Source organism: Brachionichthys hirsutus, chromosome 5 (genome assembly GCF_040956055.1).
Source record: "Brachionichthys hirsutus isolate HB-005 chromosome 5, CSIRO-AGI_Bhir_v1, whole genome shotgun sequence".
Lineage (NCBI taxonomy): Eukaryota > Metazoa > Chordata > Actinopteri > Lophiiformes > Brachionichthyidae > Brachionichthys > Brachionichthys hirsutus.
In genome coordinates, this window is record NC_090901.1 from 5816239 (window position 1) to 5838154 (window position 21916).

Here is a 21916-nt window from a genome sequence, read left to right on the forward strand (position 1 = left end):
AGAAATCAGCATCGACTCTGGAAATAGTGAGAAAGCACTTGGTTTCAGCTGGTGAAGCCATTTACAGGCACAGAAGGGATCTCTGTGTGTAGAACAAATGACAATCGTGTTATGACAAGTTAACCGCTTCCAAACGCTAAACATAGGGTGAGATTACAGAAAAGGTCTCACGCTTATCCATTGAGACATGTTAGAACTAGGTTTCAGGACGCTTTCTGCCGACCAATCAAACATTTTGCTGAAGGCTCTCAGCTTTATCTTTATTTAATGATAAATCAAATTTTTAGAAATGGAAAGCTCTAATACAGCAAAAGGCAACACTTCATTTCTTGGCTCTTTGATGAACAATAGTGTCCTTTATTGCAAATTTAATAGTGGATATCCGTAACAATTCATTTTGAGGTAAACTATAGCACATATATGCATAAGAACACAATGCTACAACTTACAGCTTGACCTGATTCACAAGAGTACAATATATGCTGGGTCCACATCTGACAAAATAAACAATACAACTTCTGACAAATTCTAGAACATTTCAAAGACACACTTTGCACTTTGAGAACCAGTCTTCTGCCCTTCCCTCAAATGGCCTATGCCCCCTAAAAAACCCTGCCTGGCTGATTTGAGGCCTGTAGTATTGACGGAAATGGAATGACATTTTCCGTAAATGCCATAATTACTATGCCCGTCCGGACGGAGCAGCAGGTCGGGGCGTACGATGTCACTGAGGAGAGCTACATCTAATTAAATGCTAGAAAAAGAATAATTATAACTTTCAAAGAGGACAGGAGACCTCACCCATGTTTCACGTTCCCCATGCGAACAGAACGCTCACCCAAGTAAGGAGCACATCTGCCGTCGATGCCAGGCTCACAACAGCGAACCCTCAATCACGCCGACCTCAGGGCCGCTCCCTCCCAGGGCAGGACTGAACAATACGGACCACCTCTGGAGAAGATTTTCGGGAGGCTTGTTGTTGAATTCACACTAATATTTCACGTTAAATTGACCAAACGGGTCACTGAAATCACTTGACTGGCCTTCGGTGCTGGAGAGGATGAGGGGCCAAGACGATCCCGCTGAGCTGGGAGCCAAACATCGGGAGGTAGAAAGCCAAACATGTTGACGGGGTACCAAAATGATCTTTTGAGGCTTTTTCGGTCCTTATTAGCTTCCGATCGCCAACGCTTTTTTTTTTTTTTGGCTCGATTATATTGCATGCATAACATCCAAAAAACCCAACTTTCACAGAAATAGGTACAAAATAAAAATTCAACCTTAATAAAAAAAATCATTTAACAAATACTGAACCTGTTCCCCATTGAGCTCACAACACCACAAAGTAGTAAATATTTTATTTACATCTCTACTAAAGTAGATGCAGTGTTAGTGACTGTTCTTTTTAGTAGATTTAAGGCAAGGCTAAAGATATGGTGTGTATTTATATATAAACAAACTGCGCTACATCAAAGAAGAGGAACCAGCTCAAGTGTGTTTGACCTGCACACAGACGTGCTCACCTCGCGAGATTCGTTTCAGAAGCTGAAGTGTTAAATACTTTCAGTACGAGCACCCGGGCTTCAGTCCGGCCGAAGAGTCCTCGCCCAGCAAGAAGAGAACTACGCCAGCTTCTTTTTATCAATCAGTTCATTATCATCAGCACAACATGTAATGATCTCATTTGTGTAAATATTCTGTACAAAACATTTATTTTTCCCACTTTGGTTGAACTTTTTGACCTCAAAAGAGAAACACTTTGTCCCTGAACAATGTTTAGAGTCAGCATTTCGTTTTGGGTAGTTTAAATCTGACTTTGATAGAGTACGATGGAGAGAGACTTGCCAACCCTTTCTCAGTGTTGGCAAGTTTAGCTTATCTGACTGCAAATTAATCTTACAGCTGATTCTTGCTGCGTTCAATGCGTTTCTTTGGGGAGCGGATGCAAGAGCAATCATAGTCAACACTCACTTTGGCCCACATACAGTTAACATCAACAGCATCAGACAGGAATTGCATTAAAAAAAAAACATGGTCCTTTTCATTAAGTAGCGGAGGTCCAGATAGAACATGAAACCGTGGAGGTCTACGAGTACGCAGCCGATACTCATTCTGTGCCGTGGAGATTAAATGATGTAACCGGGTGAGGAGAACACAAAGCAGGACGACCTCCTTCCTTTATGATGCCAGCACGTTACACCTCTAGTGAAAGAGTAATCTACTTCCACCATGAGGTGACATGTTCTTGTCAAGTCTGGTGAGAATAGACGGAGTTAAACAGGTTTGACCCCACGGACCGGGGGGGGGGGGGGGGGGCCTCCACTGGTGATACTCCGAGCCTCGGTCAAATAACGTCCAAACCTTTCCATCCTGTGTTTGTGTGCTGTCCTGTCCCTGGAAGTGTTGAAAAGTCGGATCAGATCTTCTTGGGCTTACGACCCAGGTGGTAGTAGTACGCCACGGTGACCAGCAGGAACAGCACTCGACTGAGAAGCAGAAGCATCGCAGCGTTGGGTAGGATGCCAATCTCCATCAAGGTGACGGACGTCACTGGAACCACAGAGCAACAGACTGATCTAGGATTCACTGATTGTTTATATTGGAAACAAATGGCCCATCGCACCAAAACATTCTAGTTTTATTAATCTGCAAAGTCGAAGTTAAAGGACAAGTTCACCTTTACAAATTGTGTACAAAACGTGCATATTGTTTTTCTAGGGCAGAGAAGGAGACGGAGGGTGAATGAGAAAGAGCAAACTTTGTTCCATTCGACTGAAAGACAGCAACCAGGACTGCATTTGTGTCCCATTACTTGTACCACAACTTCTAAGTATTCATCTCTTCATTTAATGCAATACTACAGCTCACACTCACCACAAGAGGGCAGTGCTAACTCGTGAAAATTCTCTGCCATCTGCTTGTTGTCAGAGTGGGACAGAAAAGGGGGGGTCTCAGATCGTCTTACTCTAGCAGCTAGAAACAGCATGACCTAACAAGAATGCAAAACAGTGTTCGAAAAGTTTCATCACCTAGAAACTGGACGCCAAAGTAGCACGCCTCACTCAGCAGGGTCCACTGGATGACGATCTTCTCTGCTGTGTAGAGGCCGTTCCACATGATGAGGGCCAGACCTGGAAGTGATGCGAGCAAAGAACACGCGGCGGTTCAGAGGATGAAGAATGAAAGAAATGATGAAACTCGGGGTAAAATACTCCTGCGTGTCCAATTAAAGCCTGATGAGAGCGGTTTACCAGCAGTACACTCCCACTGGTGTCTGTGAGGCCACGCCCACACAGCGATAATTGGCCCACGAGTCAGTTGAATGCACTGGATTCATCGATTCTGATTTAAGTTTTTACTCCTGCTAATAACGATCCAGGGTGAGAGGGAGGGTTGCTCACTCCCCATCCAGGTTCTATCTGTGTGCCTATATAAGACTCCATCCTTCGATCGCTCTTCTCCTTGTAAAACAAACTCCCCAAATCCCCCCACCCCCAGGATCAGGGCTTTATCTCCCCGGGGCAACACAGTTATTATAAAAGTAGAAAAGCATTTTTTTTTTCGATTAGCATTTTTATCCCCATAAACGTCTTGTAAGGAAGGATGAAATGTTTAATGCTTCTATGTCTATATATGGGTGTTTGCTGTCATGCCATGGTCTGATTTAGTTCACAGTGACAAACTGGCGACACGTACTAAACACATTAAACCTTTCGTTCTCATCTGTCATCCCCCGATTAGCTTCCCGTTAAGACGCAGCTCGGCCTTTTCTGTCACATCACAGTGCCTCCTCTTCATCAAGCCTCCCCGTTTGAGTCTTCTCAAAACAAGACCGTCAATACAATCATTTGCATCCGGAATATAATCTTCCCGTGTGGGAGCAGCAAAAACAAAAATCTAATTGGCATATTAGATATGTAAGGATTGACTGTTTCCTGGCAGCTATAATAGAGGAAAGAAAAACAATTCAATGACTGCGTGTGCAAGTGGGAAGCAAACACAATCAGCATTCCGTTGTCTGTATATTTGCGCCTGGGGTGGGATAACACACGTTTAACCCCGGTGTAGGCGACAGCAGGGCAGAGACGAGCACCCAGGGGTCTGTCACCAACAATTAACCAAGGCACAAAGTCAGAAAACCAATTAAAGAAATGTAACATTTACCAGGACAGAGCTCACGCTGCTTTCCAACAAATAAATTACATAAGAGCACAAAAACAGGAACAGAAAGTAGCAGACTGTAGTAACCGGGATGAGACCTGGAATAACAATTCTGTATGCATAGTCAAGTAAAATACATTTTTAATGCGAGCTGCTTCTGCATCCTCAGTGCAGCTTGATCCATTAAAGGCTCGTGCTAAGACAGAGGAAGTTAAAACTGGGCCAGAGCTGGATGTTCTTTCTCTGGATCACAGTCAGGCTGCAGAGTCTGGGATTAAATGAAGCGTCTCATTTCCTCTAAGAAAAAAGTTCAATTTGGACTGAAATGAACGGAAGCTGCTTGGAAACGCGCCTATAATTCACGACATTCAAAGCTGCGTCTTCAGGATGGGTTTTATACTGGAGACCTGCTGCAATAAAAACTCTTGTCTACAATGTCTTTGATCACATTAGTCAAAAACATTAGACAGAAACAGCCACGGAACGACACGGCAGCATCAGCGGCGACAGGCAGCAATATTCGTTTTGTGCCTTCTTCATCTTCATCCTCAAATTAGCTGCCAAGTGCTTTTTGTTCTTCCACATGCATAACACATCGTCCAAACGTCACGACCCCATCTTGCATTTGCTCCTTCAGCTCGTACACGCATCTGAATTGCCTCAGTGACGATTTCTGCTTTCACAGCGGATGAACAACAGACTCCTAAATACATCTTCAGTGTGTTTATGCAGTATTTACTAAAGCAGGACCCACCGGGCCATTATTGAATTATTCAATACGTTTAAGATTCACAAGTTACATGCCGTGTTATTTCCCCAAATAGTCTCCAACTTAGCCACTGAATCTTTATAAATACACTTAAAATACATAGAAATATTCCATTTATAGCTTACGGTATAAAAAAAATTATGTGGGACTCAGACCCAGGCCAATCCTCACTCACATTAAGAGCAGTACATGCTCACATGCTCTGTCACCCTCAGGGTTTTCCTGGTAGGTTTATACACCATTAATCATAGAAATAGTTGTTGCTCGCATGCATTCGGAAGAATCCTGCTCCGTCTCCATCAAAGCCTCACGGTGAAAAACAAAAAAACAACTAAACTAAAAGCTTATTAAGCAGAACTTCAGGCTGGTATTGCATATAAATTGATTTTAAAGTGGTGTCAGCATCAATAGAGCACAGGGAACCGACCTGGGTAGAGCAGCCACTGCACTGCACTACCGAGAAACCTTCCGGTTAGGAGCGAACACTTACTAAGCAGCGCTCCTCCGTAAAGGCGAATAGAGAGATTAGTTGTGGAGAGCTCCTCCTCAAAGAGAACCTCATACAGCTGGTTTGGGAACAGCAGGGCCTGTGTAGAACACAAAAGCACAACACAACTCTGTCATATCAACACACCAGCATTCTGTCCCCAAAAATGCAGCAGCAGCGACAAAGTCTTCCCGTTTGTGGGACTCACTAAATGAATTCCGAACAAAGACGACATTGAGCATTTAGGTGGGATGGCTGACAAAGGCGTTGCTGTTTCCTCCCGATTCTCATTGATCAGCTGGAAAAGAATCTCCACTACCGAGAATACAGAACGGGATTCTTCCCATTTCATTACAGTGGTGCCATCTCAGTTCACAAGTCTACAAAAGCCTCTCTGTCGATGCAGAATATTGCAACTATGGAGTTGTGAATGTGAAGCATCGTCTTCATTATGGTCATAATTCATGCAATGCTTACCATCAGGGACATGGCTGTAAACCCCACTGCTGAGAAGAGTATCCAGAGCCTGAGAGGAGGAACATTACAAACCGTAAGAATCAGATATTCACTCCTCAATGTTCTCAGCTTTACTGGAAGCGGTAGATTCATGGTAGGATAACCGTCTTTGAAAACGCCACGGGGCACCGTGTCTGTGTTGGGTATAATTAACGCTTAAAATCCTTCTAATCGTTTTTTATTTCCTTGCATTGGCAACACTGCACATCGTATTCTAAATTACAACAAAGAAACACGTATACGTTTTTAATTACTTCACAGAAAATGAAGAAAAGTGAATATTGTAATGTTCAAACAATAGCAGTGTCTGCACGCTTCTTTACGAAGTCAACAATTGACTGTATAAACTGCACAACCTATAGGATGTAGCTCTTCATGAGTGAAGGGATCTGGTTACTCACGTTGGACTGCTGCGATTTTGAACACAACTGTTATGCATGCAAGTTAACTAGTTGCACACGGTTCCTCCTTTCGCCACAAGTTGTCCTCGTATTTATTAAAAACAGGAGATCAGTCCTCGTGTCACTCTGTCGGACATCCAGTTTATTTTCTCTTTGTGTGATGGAGATTAGTGAACTATGTCCTGGCTTCTTTCGGACATTTAACCCAGTGTCCTGTCTGACAGGCAGTGGAGACGTCTTACCTCAGCCCAACAGGCTCCCGCACTGCAAACTTCATCTCATTTCCAAGCACCTGACTGATCTGTGAGGAATCAGAGAAGGGAAATGTAAAAGCAATCGTGACATCTTTACAGATATCCATTACAATAGCCTTCATCAAAGTAGCACATAGAGAGTAAAGAGCTCTGCATGGCGGCGCATTCAACGCTGTCAGCAGATCTGGAGCGAGGATAAGGCGTGGAGAGAAAAGACAGATGCCGAGTGCCAAAGACATTCTTATTAAGATGTTAATTAGAGATTTAATGTCTTCACCTCTTTCATCAGAGCCCCTGACGATTAAAACGGCATGTCAGAACAACATCGTGCTGCGAGTTCTGGATAATTAACCAACAGAGCAGAATTATTGGCTGCACAATAACTTAATTCTAGCAACACAATCGCCGCGCAACACACAGTGGACCCAATTTATAACCCCAAGAGTATGAAACATTTAGCGGGACATTATGGCAAACTGAAATTAAATGTCTATTGGTTTAGTTGAAAAGAATAATAGTTATACGAGGGTATTTTACGACACCACGGTTTTCATCATATGGAGATATGTCGAAGACACTGAAGTCTGTTTCTGGTAATATTTATTCAGTTGTTGTCTTTTATCACATATGCTAGAAGATGGAATGTCATTAAGGACTGTCTGTGATTTATGAGGAAATCTATTTACACAAACCCCAAAAAATCTAGAAAAATCCAAGCCATTTTTTTGCCTCCACTTCTGTTCAGTCTGATATTATGAACATGGTGACATTCATCTGCAGCTACATCATATATTTACAGAAAAAAACATTCGTTAATACACAGAAAACAGATCAACAACACATTTAATAAACAAATACTTACCTTGTTCATAAATAATCGCGGCTTTATGTGTTTGTTATCTGGGAAAAACACGCTATTCAAAGATATCTCTGGACACAGGAAATAATAATGGGAATCCTTTATTAAAAATACAGTAGATATAAATAAGGGAAGGGTAATTATGCAATCTGCATTTCTGGCATAAGAAATTAAATAGGGCAAGAAAATAGTTAAATAATCTCGAAGAGACAACCTGTATGCGAGTATATATATATATATACACAGTCTTAGTAGTTATAGTAGTAATACTGTAACAGTAATACTAGTGAATGCAAGGGTGTAATTACATGAGCGAGTGGTTCAAGGTGTGACTGCATTACTTCTTTCTATGAGCTCAAACTCCTGCAGATAAACCCAATAATAAATAATCCCAGTTTTCTGTCTGACAGTAAGCCACACGTTAATTAAAACCGTTGGTCGACTATGAAGTTGAGTTCCTTCATCCAAAGCTAGAGCTTCATCACTCCCCTAACATCAATGGTTCTCATCCTTCAACAGCTGCTCCTGTGTCCCGTGAGACGGAGCATCAAAACTAGAAATACGCCGAGGTGTAAAATCCTCTAAAGACGAGTCCTGCTCCATCAAGCAGTGTTTAGTAGTTTTCTGCTTCATGGGCTTGTGAAGTTTCGGAGTGAATGAAACAAAAACAATGCTCTTGTTGGAGTATTACAGAAAACTAACAAGACCGATCTCACAGAGACAATAAGACTCGTCGGGAGTCATTAACATTCACAAGGGACTCGTTGTCGCGCCCACCCTCGTGTGAGCTGCCATGTTGAGCTGCATAAGCCGTTTAATGAAGTTGTTCTTTGTTGCAAGTTGTTAGATATTTGAGTTATGCATGCACGCTGACAATACACAGGTTGCACAAACACTCTTAGTTTCTTTATCGCTACATACTTTGTTATAATCACACACACAGATTAATCACACATTGTAACTGATACACGGTGGGAATAAGTCAGGGCCCTAACGGCCCATCCCAGGAGGAGGGTGTTTTGACGCCCACTATAAAGATCACTGCCGTAGAACATTCGGGACTCTTCTACAGAGTCCCGCTTCCGCGTCTGTAGGAGAGTCCAGCGCTGTATTTCCTTACCAGCTTTGTACTTACTGAATACCTTCAGTAAACTTGATTCGTTTTATAATCCTGACTCATTATTGAATAAACACCTCCAACATGAGATATAACAAAAGAACCGAGGGAAAAAGGAGAAACCTAACAAAGTGCATCTATATTTCTCTTTTTTTAAGCTTTCCTTAATGTCAATAAGGATACAATGTTACGCAGACGTGTACTTGTTATAAATGTATATATAAATGATACTATTTATAGTCGCGGCAGAGGGTTTTGAGGCTTAACAGAAAACTGCAACAGACAATTCAGCCTCAAGAGTCTTACTCTAATTAAAACTGAATTGCCACGGGTGCTGAAGCATGCTCCGTTCCTGCTTTCTCATTATCCCCCTGTATGATCTGTGAAGGCATGCGAGTGGCAGATGCCTGGGCTGGGCTTCCTGCTACAACACTAACGCAGAACAAACACTTGGGGGGGGGGGGGGGGGACCGAGAAGATGGGGTGACCATCTCATCACGCGGGATCAGCTACCACCGTATGTCCTCTCTCTTCTGTTCCCTTTTCCCGCTCCACTGATTAATATTTCAGAGGAACAGCGTCGATTATTATAGTACCATCCAATCAAAGAAAAGACAACAATTCAAATCTTGAGATTTCAGGCCTCTGAGATTATTGTGAATATATATATATATATCTGACCTTTGAGCGGTGCACTTCACCATCATCGTCTTCACCTCCAACTCCAAGGATCTTCCGGCTCTTCAGGCGGCTTATCAGATCCGTCTGACTGTGTTTCTTCATCAAAGGAGGGTGAGGTTTGGACGCCATGCTGCGCGCACACCTGACCGAGATGCAAACAGAGGAAGGAAAGCAGTGAGAGCCAAGTTGTACGGTTAGAAAAAGCATCACCAAAAAACTTTATTCTTGCATATCGCCCAGTACGGACAGGAAGACGGACCTACCAATAATCCCTGTGAGGATAAAGGTCTATAAAGCAAATTGAGACGTTAAAGAAAGCATGCTTCGTGCTATGTCACTATAAGTGATGCAAACCATCAGCAGCGACATGGAGGCTCCATGAATGTCGATCAGCTCCTCATCATAGCAGAAACCTAAATCTGCCAGCCTCACTGCATTCATTGGTAAATCCCAGGAGCTTAAATACACTCACATTCTATGATGCTCCTGGACTTGCCGGTGAGATGCTGTACGAGTCGCCTAGCAACTGCCAATGAGCCATTGACTTTTTCCATTACTGAAAACACCTTTCATAATTGAAGACATCTTTGATGAAACCTGCTGGGAGCAAAGCGAGTCTTTGCCGTCATCCTCCTTGATGTCGCTCGGAGACATTTTAGGGTAAATGTGGACGTTCCTTCAGCTGGAGTGGAGACGCGCTTTCTAACGAGTGACAGTCAGCCTGATAGACTTTAAGAGGGACTGAATTCACAAGTCCAGTTAGTGCTCTAGGTATGCTCTGAGTCGTATTACAATGATTAAGCTTGTTACCTGCCATATATGTAATCTCTATCATAGGAATATGAAAGGAAGGGAAATCAGTCGTTATAAACCGATGCAAATAAGGGGATTAAATCAGCGGTGTCATTTTTAAAGAGACGAGAGGAATGGTTGATTAAATATAATATGACTGTCTAGAAACACTTCTCACGCTCGCCATCAGCAGGATGAGAAAAGAGTTCAATAATCAGTGCTATTCTATAAACAGTGAACATTTTCCAGAAGACATATTTGAAAGACTTCAAAGCCGTGAGTAATGAAAATCTTGATTAAAATAGAGCACACCCACTCAACTTGCAGAAATGAGTGCAGTTAATGCCCTTCCATCTCTGCGAGGTGCTGTTGGTGTGATCAATGACATCATGTGCATCAATACTTCCCACTCAGAGCACCGTTTGCCTGTTTATTCTAAATGTATTCATGTCGCCTATGCAAATTGTTTAAATTTCCACCGAGGTCCCCAAAGGCACCCTGAAAATGGAAAATTACCGTTTGATTTGAAAATTAACAGAAGAATTACCCAGATCAAACAAATGTGCAAGCATAAGTTTAGACCTCATGTTCTACAAGATCACAATATGAAATTGTGGGTTCATAAAATAGAATGAAACCCAAATGAGATTTTGCAGCGTTTCAGTGGACAGCTGGAGCTGCCCGAGGGGAATGCCTTGCCAAACGGTCCTCTGTGTCTTTGCCACTTAACAATGGAATTGCTTTTCTGTCTACAACAGATGCAATTAATGTGCTGGGTTGTCCATCATGGTCATAAAACTGCAAAGTCTGAAAGCGGCATATGGTCTCAGTGTCTTTAATCGTGTCCACTTGAAATAAGCACATCTGCTGTAGGGCCATTATTATTAAAGGCTGTGGATCGCCCACTGCCACACAGACAGTGGCAAATCAAAAGTGAAAGCCAGACATCCTCGTCGCTGGCGCACAGAACTCCCTGGAGACAGAGCAGGAGTCATACATTAAATATAGCTAACCACTATTTGGCTTTAGAAACACAGATTTGTTGCTATTTTCGGAAACACAACACAAGCGATGGTCACTGAAGCAGGTCCGTAAGAGAAATCCTCATAGCAAGCCTCTGAGGACGGGAATGACGGGAGAAGCAGAACCTTCTTTGAGTACGGGAAATGTAATAGTGAAACACAAAACCTCGGTGAGGCATCCTTCCCAGCCAGCGTGGAGAAGAATCATGGTGCTTCTGTGCATGAGGCAAAACAAACGTTAGACTTGCATGGTCTGAGGCCTGCAAACGTACATTTGTGCAGCTCGACTAAATATAGCCAATGGAACTGTAAGAATGACAGTATGATGTGTAATTTCCAGATTGTGCTGCGGATGTAAGTGTTAATTAATCATCTGCTTTGGCTGGCATGTAAGATGCCAAGACTGTGTGGAGAACCTGGGGGGGCTACCCATTGCTGCTCACTGCTTCACATTTAACCCCTTAGCGGTTCATAACGTGCATGCTACTGCCGGACTTTCCAATGACAAGTTCTGCCTCCCAGTCCAGCTCCACTTAAGACCACATTAAATCAGTCTCCTCTCCGGTGTCGTGCACGCAGACACACTCAATAACTTGCTAACAGAAACTTGCCTAATTTGTCCTCGTTTGTAGGACATGTGACACAGTCCTGTTTTTGTGCACAAAAGCAAAAGCCAAGAACGGAAAGAGCCTTTGAGGGTTCACCGAGGTGAAAATACCCCGCAGTCAGAAGCATTCACGGGGAAAAAAAAAAAAACATTATAAAAAGGTCAACATCAAGACACATCTGAGCCATTCATCAGAGCCACTGATGCATTCAGAAAGAAGAGTGCCACCGAGTTAATGATGAAAAGGTCCTCCAGTTTGGATCCTGCTCGTTTTATTGAGAAATGGACAGAGATGCTGTTGAACATAGCTGAAAGACACGAAACGTTGCCGATGGCTGCAACGGCATCTTGAGCTGAGATTCCGCTGCTGGAAGCTTGAACACAGCTAAATTCATCGTTCCTCTGTCAATCCACACCCACACAAATTACTCCTGATATGAAGAACAGAGACACAAACAGTGTGGCTGTTACCAGGGGAATGAGGCGTATTGGTGAAAAAGACTAAATCAATCAGATACCAGAACTGATAAAACTCCTGGTTCAACATCTCATTTTTTTATTTTGAGATACAAAAACAGCCTCATTGTGGCTTCTCTTACGTCTTTGACTTGCAGAATGACCAATGTGAACATGTTGTTAACGCATCGTGTAATCAACAGGGGTGTAATTTACGAATAAAGTCTGTGTCCTGATATGTCCTCGTTTCGGTTTTTGCTTCTCAGGCAACAAGCAAATGACTTTTCAGCCACCCGATGATGAGCAGCCTTGGAAAGGCGCCGGATCACAGCGCCGCTACTTATTGCACAGCTCTGACTGATGGGCTGTCTCTTTGGAGGGCGCCGCAGCAGCGCTGAATTGCACTTTAGACAAGTCTGAACACAACAAACACTGATCGGAATTGTGTGTGGAGTTTGGATGTTCTCCCAGTGGCCGTGTGGGTTTCCTCCCACCTCCAAAAAACATGCAACTTAGGTTAATCGATTACTGCAAAATACCTGTAGTGTATAAGTGTGTGCGTGAATGGTTGTCTGTCCCTGCATGGCGACACATCCGGGGTGTAAAATGGATGGATGTGCAAACTTTAATGTGATTTGGTTAATGCTGAGTTTAGAGCAGGGGTGGGCAAACTTTTTGACTCGCGGGCCACAATAGGTTCTAAAATTTGACAGGGGGGCCGGACCAAGAACAGATGGATGGAGTATTTGTGTGAGCTAATATAAATGACACATGAAAGCTATTGCATTAAAGTATTTGGCCTTTTACAGGTAGCATTACAGGGAAAAGGTCAAATGAATGAGGTTTAATTATAATACAATTTTGTTTAATGATATGATTGGACAAGCTTGGCGGGCCGGATTAAAAAGACCAACGGGCCGCATATGGCCCCCGGGCCTGGGTTTGCCCATGCCTGGTTTAGAGCTTGGCTAAACAGGACAATGTATTTAGACAAAGTCAAGCCCAATGTTCCCTCTAATTTTTCACGCGTCTGAGCAAACACACAAACTCCCTGAGCAGTCCCTTGGACAACTTTGAGCAACATCATAATACATTTTATTTTAAATGCACTTTACATTTGAAAGCAAATCTCAAAGCGCACAATCGTATAACAATAAATAACATAAAAACAAGCGATAAAAATCAACAAGCAAAGGATGTGTGTTCTGTGGTCCAGCGGGAGTCCTGGAACTCCGACTACAATGGCGTCTATCAGATGCGTAAAAACATGTGAATCTCATCATTAGCCGGAGCAGCCAGTCACCGGCCACTCACTGACGCACAGTGGAGACTAGCACAGAATTAATTTATAAGTGTTTAAATTATTTTCAATTTAGGTTGGATTTTGTTTTTGTGCGCAACGTAGATTTTCGCTGCGGGAAGACCGTATCAGCTGTGCGTAATTACGCACGAGCGCACCTTAGAGGGAACGTTGGTCAAGCCCCTGTCGTGTTTATTAATGGCAGCGCCAGACCCGGGCTTTTAACCTTTTACGTGCCAAATAGCTTCGGCTGAACAGGAGACCTTCAGAAGCGCTTCTAATCCCGCTACGCTGAGGAAATTTACATTAAAAACCTCGCTCTAATAAGAAATAAAAAAAACACACAAACAGCTAGAAGCATGTAAAAGTAAAATGGCACTAGTTCGGTGGAAACATGTTAAAGCAGAGACTATCGGTGTAACTTACAGTGGGACGTGTCGGGGGAGTCTGCGTGGCCGGCCGCCGTTAGCCGCTTCCAGGCTGCTGGGCAGGTCGAGCAGCGCGGAGTGACTTCGGGCTCCGAGCTTCAGACCCCCGGAGCAGCTCCGACGTGCCGTAAGAACCCGAGCTCACGCGAAAGCGCACGAGCATTGTGTCTACCGTAACGCACGAAGCAACGCCAGCATCAAATGGGTTGCAGTAAAAAAATACAAATTAAAAAAACGTCAAATCAAAGGCAGCGATGAAATACAAACCCTGTTTGTAACACGAACAATGTAAACTGACGAAAGGGCTGCAAATCAGGAAGATACTCAACCTGCAAAAATGTTGGATGGAAGGAGATCATTTTGGAGTAGCAACGGAGCAAGAGACAAAACAAAAGGCACATTCATTCATTATTGAGCAGAATGAATAGGAATAGAGGGAATAGAAAAGAAAAGGAGAGGTAATTAAGACAATATTCCGGCTTGGACTTTCCAACCTAAAACTGTACAATGAGGAATACATAGGAAAACATCCCACTCAAATGTGTTGAGTATGTAAACAGCCAGAGGCGCTGTGCTATATACTCTATATCACGCAGGGAATGTATGGCAGAGGGAGAAAGACTCCAGTCGATCCCACAACCCTATGATCTATGATCTCTATGGATCATCAGGAATGTGACGTGGCAAAATGATCAGGAGGGCGACCATGGGCCCAGCCGCGGGACTCCAGCACTAGTCATCAGCGGTGCTGGAGACGGCCAAGCATAAGACATCCAAGCATGTGCAGGTAAAAATGTAACAGGCTGATGTCTTTGCTGCATTTAGCCACGGGCACGAGAGAAATCCTGATATGTTTCCCTACTCAGCAGTGACCCCAGCCGTGCCCGAGGACATCCGGGGGGAGCATGATGAGGAGCTACAATCGACGAGGGTGCATTACTACACTTCTATAACCCAAATAGATTTATAGTTTATTACTTATTACTTATTGTTTAAATGTGGCGATGTGGCACCTCCGTCACACAGAAATCTGGAACGCTGCTCAATATTTCATGAAGACACATTGTTTTGGTACAACACAGACTAAGAGAATTTAATGAAATATTTATACAGTGTGTGTGAACAGTAGCTAGCATTTTGATATTGAAGAGGCACAGAGTAAATCATCTGTATACGTTGGAGAAAATCCGGTCGTTTTTCAAAATAAAACACCTTTTAGACGCTAATAATCGATACAACGGAAATTGTATACATTAGTTGTTCTTTCTTTGCGGCCCGGTAACAAATGCCTCATGGACCGGCACCGGGCCGCGGCCCGGTGGTTGGGGACCCCTGTTTTAGGGGAAATGCAGTTTTCCAGCTCAAACACTTTTTTAAAGAGAATGTAAAAAAGACAGGCGATAAAAATGGATAGCAAAAATACACCATCTAGAAAAATTTACCACGGCTGGGACTGGCTGAGGTCCAGAACAAAGAGTAAGAAAAAAACACAGCCAATCTAAAATATGCCGAAGTTAATATTCTACCTGCCGGGCAAAACGAGAACCAAAAAACTCAAAAACAAAAAAGACATTTAAGATGGTCTGATCTTACAGCCACGAGAGAGCAGGCAAGAAACACTCGGGAGAACACAACAACATGAGAGGATACCGAGCTGGCAACTGGAGGACCGCGGGAACATTTTGTTCCCTGTCAACTTTTATTATTTTAAAAAGAAACTAAACTAGGAAAAGGTATAATAAAAAACAACAGAAACAGATCACAAATGGTCAAGCATGTTTTTGACACAGAGAATGCTGGGTAAAGCGGGTTAGCAAACCTGTGCTGGTAGGAATGCATTAAAGCTAGACTGCCCCCTGGTGTCACTTTAAAGAATGATAAAATGCCCTCATCAAAGTCCAGGAACACTCCAACTCGCTGCAGCCCGACCGCCTCCGCGGAAGCCCCCGCCTTATTGTGCGCAGCCTCCACCTTCCTTCCGTCACAAGCCAGGCAGCAGGAGTGCGAGTTAAATCCCAGACGGGAGCCGTCTTTTTGGCCTTTCCGCTCAATCCGAGCTTCGCACAGCCCCACCTTCCACCGGCCCTCATCCACGCTCACGCCCACCTCCCAGTACCAGGTCCGGCCTCCAGGGCGCGGGATGCCAGGACCCGTGGGAAGGAGCTGAAGCGAGCATCGTGCTCCGCGTAGGCCTGCTGGGCCTCGCTGTAAGTCACCGTTCTGTTGTCATCAGACAGCAGCAGCTTGGGATGAGCCGTGTCTGGGTTCAAGGAAGGGACGCTCCCATCTGGAGATCAGCGCACAATGAGGTGAGGACGTTTAGTCTGACACGGGATACATTTAGGAATAAAGAAAAAACTCATGTCTCACAGAGCATTCTGTAGAGGTCTCCGTCTTCCCCCGGCACGGGGACGACGAAGGTCTTCAGGCGTTTCTCTGTCCACCTTTGCAAACATTGTAGGCGTGCCTGATCAACTTCCTCTGGCGCGTCGAACTGGTCCACACTGCTCCCCACGCCGCTGGTCCTGATAAAGAAGCACAGCGCAAATAAAACACAAACTTCAGACTCGTAAACGCAATAAAGTACTTGGTCACCAATGTATGTAAACTACAATCTGTTCATTAAGCTCCACCTCACAGGTATATGGGAACTTTTGAAAATAGTAATTCCTCGATCCAGATCTGAGCAAAAATGTTGATCCATAGCTGACCCCTGACCTGTCCTGGAATTTTACCAAAATCCTCCTGACAGACAAATTGACCAACGGAGACAGGAAAGAAACAAAGAATTGGGAAAAATATCAAAAGAAGATAATAATGGCATAAAAAAAGAAAAGTTTACAAAATAAACAAAGAAAATGCATGTGGTTAATAAACTGTTAATTACACTCAGAAGATCTGGTATTTTGGTGGATATCAATAAAGATTTGGGAGGAAAAAAGAATTAAAAACATGTCTTCATTCATCTGCCACTGCAAACTGCTGCCAAATCGAGAGATGGCTGGAAAAACGAGGTTTCCACTCACTTCTTTTGAGCGGTGCATATCCTTAAAAAAAACACTCAACCTAAAAAGCGTCTCCACTGATTTCCCGCAGCAGATTTCTGTGTTCTCAGCACATCTTTATTTAAGATAAGGGTGAACCGACCCAAACAGGCGGCTGTTGAGAGGAAACGACTTACAGCTGAGCGGTCCTGCTGTATTCCTGTCAAGAGAGGAAGAGAAAAGCGATTTTCCCCCCGTTAGTGCTTATGATTCAGTCGATCTTATATTTCGCCAACAGATAACGAGCACACCGTAATGAAAGCCTGGTCCCGGATGCGCTCGTCCCCTTTGGCGTCAGCCAGCCCCTCCAGGCTGTGGAGGCCTTGCTGGACGGATTGCAGAGATCTCTGGAGGTGGCCGAGTTTCTCCTCTAGACCCCCCAGAACCTTGTTCTCCTCCCCCTTCACACACTGAAGAGCTGTTTGTTCCTCCTGCTCCAGGGCCTCTCTGATGGCTCCATACTGCTGCTGCACCCCCGCCTGCGCTGCACTTAACACCACCTGGACAGATGCAGTGATGCACAGAAGCAAGGTCCTTTAACGAACTCTGTCCTGTAAAGAATGCATGTTAACATTTTAAGATGGGACATTTATTTATGTCCGAACAACGAAGGCTGCATTCTTTCTAATTCCCCACTCCTACTGTCGGTTGGCTCGCCTCAGCCCTGCTTCTTGGCATTCACCTTTTGTTTCGAGTGAAAACAGACCAACCATAGTCAGTAGATTGATATGCTCTTACTCTGAAGGTCTCCTTCTTCTGTGTAAGCTCGGCCACTCTGCTCTTCAACCTCCCTTCAACCTCCTGCAGCAGCTTAATCTCTTCTTTTAGTTTCCCCTTTGTAAAATGTGCAAAGATTAAAAAAGAAAAAAGAAAATCGCTTAATTACTGCTTTGGCTGCATTTCACTCCAGAATGTGGTAATGTAATAACACCACTTACCCTGCACTCTCTCTCTGCTTCCCTGATGCTGATACAGATGTGGTCGCGGTGCGAACCTATGATGGTACACACTGTGCAAACACACACTTCACACTCCCGGCAGTAGATGCGGTTTATCTCTTGGTGGTCCTGGCACCGCCAGGTGGAAATGTCCTCAATGGGTGGAACCAGGGTGTGATTCTGGAACACAGGGGAGTCCAGGTGGGGACGCAGGTGCTCTGAACACATAGAAGCTCCACACACCAGGCAGGTCTTCACAGCAGACTTGCACCCGTCTTTAGGGCAGTAATCGCAAGGTAAGGGGCCGAGAGGTTTGCCCTCTGCCCTGAAACCCGAAGTAGCAGCAGGACGTTTGGAGGGCGATGGAGACTTGCTGACACGCCCTGAGGGAGCTGGAGTTTTACCTGCATTTGAGACACCAGGAAAGGGAGCAGGGCTGGAAGGTGATGCATTAAGCCCCGTCGCCTGCGTGTCTCTGTTGGGGGTTGCAAGTGGAGGCGCATCGCATATATCCACTTCATCAAAGCCGTCAGAATCATCCAGCGAGATGATGTCTGATGGGTTCTGACGGGTCGAGGCCTCGGGTAGAACATCACTTACAAGCACCGCGTTGCCTCTCGAGTTGTTGCATGACGACGTTCCGTCATTCCTCTCACACTGAGCCGATTCCAGTCGCACGGGTGTCTTTGGTGCCTCCGCGCCGGTTGACTGCCCAGGCTCATTTGTAATTGGATGAGAGAAGGAAGTGAGCGGAAGCTCAGCGTCACCGGTCTGCTCCTGGGCAGCTTCCACCGTTGATCGCTTCGTGTCTGGTTGTCCGGAGACACAAGCGTTGGCCTTTCTCTTCCCGAGAAGTCGACTGGCGAGCGAAGGCCTCCTCAGTTCAAAATCAAATTTAGTTTGCTCATTATTGCTGAATGTGCCTTCAGAAGTAGATCAAAGAGAGAGCAAATGAGAAAAATACACACAAATTAGGACGTGGAAAAGGGAAGCATCTAAAGCAAATGTATCCCACACAAAGGAAAAGTACATTCTATAAACTATGACAGACTTTTAAAGCTCGTTCAATAGTAAGAAAGACTGATACTCCATTACATTAGCATAAACAGGCAAGAAAGACCTTTGCAGACAAAACAGATTAGGAGGTCATGTTTATCCCAACCCTATCACTATTTATATAAATACAAACAAACAAAGAAAACAGTACAATTAGTCATTATTTTTGCCCCAAGTGAAACTACCTCAAAAATCTAACACGGTTCCACGAAAACAAAGTCGTTCGTCGACTCTTCCGGGTGGAATCGTCACGTCACGCCAATCAGAAACGGTGTAGGCGGGGCAATGTGTGGAACATGACAGTAGCTGCTAGCTAGCTATTAGCATCGGCCTGCACTACAATCCGGCCTTTAGTCTGCCATATCGGGAGACTTCACTAACTTACCTGTAATGTAACGGGAGACCGGAATGAATGCCGTAACGTTACCTTTAGTGCCGTGACTCTCGGCGCGCTGGTTGTTCGTGCTCAATCGTATTAAGCTGTTATCGAACGGCAGATTCCGGTACACCGTTTTACACCTCCACTCGGGACAATGGTACGGTCCGTTCGGGGTGCAGCTCCACAGGTCTCCAATGCATCCCTGGCAGAACTGGTGGTTACATTTGAGGACGACTGGGCTCTCGGTTTGCCTGTTGCACAGCGCACATTGCACCGGGGTGCTTGATGATGCGCCCATCTCGTTTTGAAGGTTTGAGTCTCACTTCCGCGTTCACGAACGGAAGAGGCGTGGCTAAAATGTTTGAATCCCGCACACCGGCGTTTGTGTTAAAGAGGCGGTCCATAGATTTATAGCCGCATCAAACTTGTTGTGTCATGTGGTTACTGGGCAACATCTTATAAATATAATATTTTGCCAGTAAAGCTTATGTACAATTTGGCCAAATGATATATCCAACTGTAAATTGTTCAAAGCATTTGTTAAGTAGAGATTCTTCTAACGTTTTATGCGTTAAACTTGTGACGAGTCACACCAGTGTGTATACAGCATGTTATTTTGTCTGGAAATGTGCAAAATAGTAAGTAAAATATATGTAGTATAAATACAAACAAGTACATCAACATTGCGTTCCATCACAGTTATAGGAAATAAACTTTCTGCCCTACACTAACAAAGATAAATCGTTTTATAACACGTCAACAGTCAGTGTATTTATGGAATTGGAGGACTTTTGACTCTTGGTGTTGTGTAAGGACAAATATGATCACAGGTGTTTTTGCAATAAAGTATACAAGTGTTGTTGAAAGTTTTGCAATCAGTGTAAAGTTCACTTTTGCACAGAACTTGTGCCCAGACTACGCTTAGAAAAACTTAACCCATCTGCATTATGTGTTATTATTTTTGCACGACTCCCACAAAAACCACAAAAAAAGCCCAGTTTAAATTCTCTTTTCTATCCCAAATAACAAATTATTCTGAATGGAAAGAAATAAACTGCAGCTGTACCTTTTTCCTGTCTTCACCCTCGTGACATTCTTTTCTTTTTGTTGGTTTAGACATGTGATTTGGATAAATAAAGACATTCGTGACTTTGAGGTTAATCTTGCATAACCTCAAAGAATATATTTTAACCTGCACTGTCTGGAAACATGAGGCAGGTGTTGTGTGTTTAGCATCTATTTTCAATTTTGCCTTCTGAATTTTGAACTTGATGTTGGATATGGAATTTCAAATGATTGTCAATTATACACACATTTACAAATACCTTTAAAATATAGAGCACAATTTAACAGTTGTGCACCAATCTCCTACGTAATGCAAGCCTTTTTAAGTAGGCTACATATATTGTAAAAATGTAATAATCAACTGAGTAATATTGTAGCGTTCTTAAAATCTATTTGATACTGATCGCAATAACGGGTTATTCTCATATTTTTCAGCTGACGACCAGAGCATTATCATGTGTAAAATAGATGCAGTGCATTTTAATGAAAGCTAATTTCAGCACAATAAAAAGTCACAACATCATTTTACAGTGAAAACCTTTATTAAGTGTTTATATAGTCATAAAGGAATCTCTTGAATTACTCTGAGTAGATATCCTTCTCTGTACTTGCTAATTGATTGGCATCTATAGAATATATATTTACACAGGAGCACATCCACCGGTGAGACTGGGACAGGCCTAGCGATTCCATCACACTCCATCTGCATCCTGTTACCCTGCAGGTCCCAACAAACTGTAAATGAGGACGAAAAGAGGGAGCACTGTAGACGGAGAGAGTTAGCCATACATCGGTCGAATTGTGTGTGAGCCTGGCTTATTGGTTCACTAGCCCCAGAAATGCAACACAAACATACAGCTGATCATCATCATCATGGTACCCTAAGTCCTGCAGCACAGTGTAAGCAGCAGGCTATAAAATAGTTCTTCTCAAACTGAATCAATGTGCAAAGTTAGCTTGCAGGGTGTCGAATGATTTGGGTGAAATTCCTAAAAAACATCTTTAACAATCACGCTACATACAGGCTTTTCTCTTTTGTGTGATAATATTCTTATCAAAAACAGTTCTTGAGTATATTTCCCAGTAAATGAAGAGGAAGAAATGGGCAAAGAAGAGGAAAGCAAGACTTCATTTCCTGGTCAGATGGCGCGCATGAAGCACAATAGATTTACATCAACCCGCTATTATCTTCACACAAAGGAAACGGGATACACGGCAACGTGTTAACATCGTTAAATACGAGTAATCACAGAGCTTGTCAATGTTTTTGCTTGAATGTACTGCTTGTGAGTGTGTTACAGAGTCGTGTTTGTGCGTATGAGGTGTGTGTGTGTGTGTCTGCAGGTGAATGCCCCCCCCCCCCCCCTTGTCTTTGCAGGGAGGTAGTGGGTCGTCCGTTTCCGTAGACTAACAGTCTCTGTCTCTGTCATGGCCAAAGCGATGTTGGTGGCCTCCATCGCACTGGGGTGGAAGCGAGAGCGATGGACGGTGGGTGTGACGGACAGGCTGGTCCCCCCCCCCCCCCTGCAGAGACCTGGATTGCTTTCCTTCTTTAAGATGATGTTGAGGGACTTGAACATTATG

The 21916-nt window shown here is 43.8% G+C and overlaps 2 protein-coding genes across 2 annotated transcripts; both read right to left on the reverse strand.

Moving 5' to 3' along the window:
* Nucleotides 1–2272: 2272 nt before the first annotated feature.
* On the reverse strand, nucleotides 2273–9374 carry LOC137894119 (tumor protein p53-inducible protein 11-like). The gene is made up of 6 exons (XM_068739592.1): nucleotides 9246–9374; nucleotides 6577–6635; nucleotides 5895–5943; nucleotides 5421–5517; nucleotides 3030–3131; nucleotides 2273–2550 (listed from the first exon to the last, which is right to left on the reverse strand). Exons 1-6 carry the CDS (start codon nucleotides 9372–9374, stop codon nucleotides 2417–2419), a joined length of 570 nt encoding a protein of 189 aa, XP_068595693.1. The 3' UTR covers nucleotides 2273–2416.
* Nucleotides 9375–15115: 5741 nt separating this feature from the next.
* Nucleotides 15116–19565, reverse strand: si:dkey-29p10.4 (E3 ubiquitin-protein ligase TRIM21). The gene is given in 8 exon segments (XM_068739956.1): nucleotides 15116–15970; nucleotides 15973–16137; nucleotides 16221–16375; nucleotides 17032–17054; nucleotides 17146–17394; nucleotides 17633–17728; nucleotides 17833–18755; nucleotides 19316–19565. Coding segments are annotated over 8 exon segments (2274 nt in total). The 3' UTR covers nucleotides 15116–15557.
* Between the last annotated feature and the right edge of the window lie 2351 nt (nucleotides 19566–21916).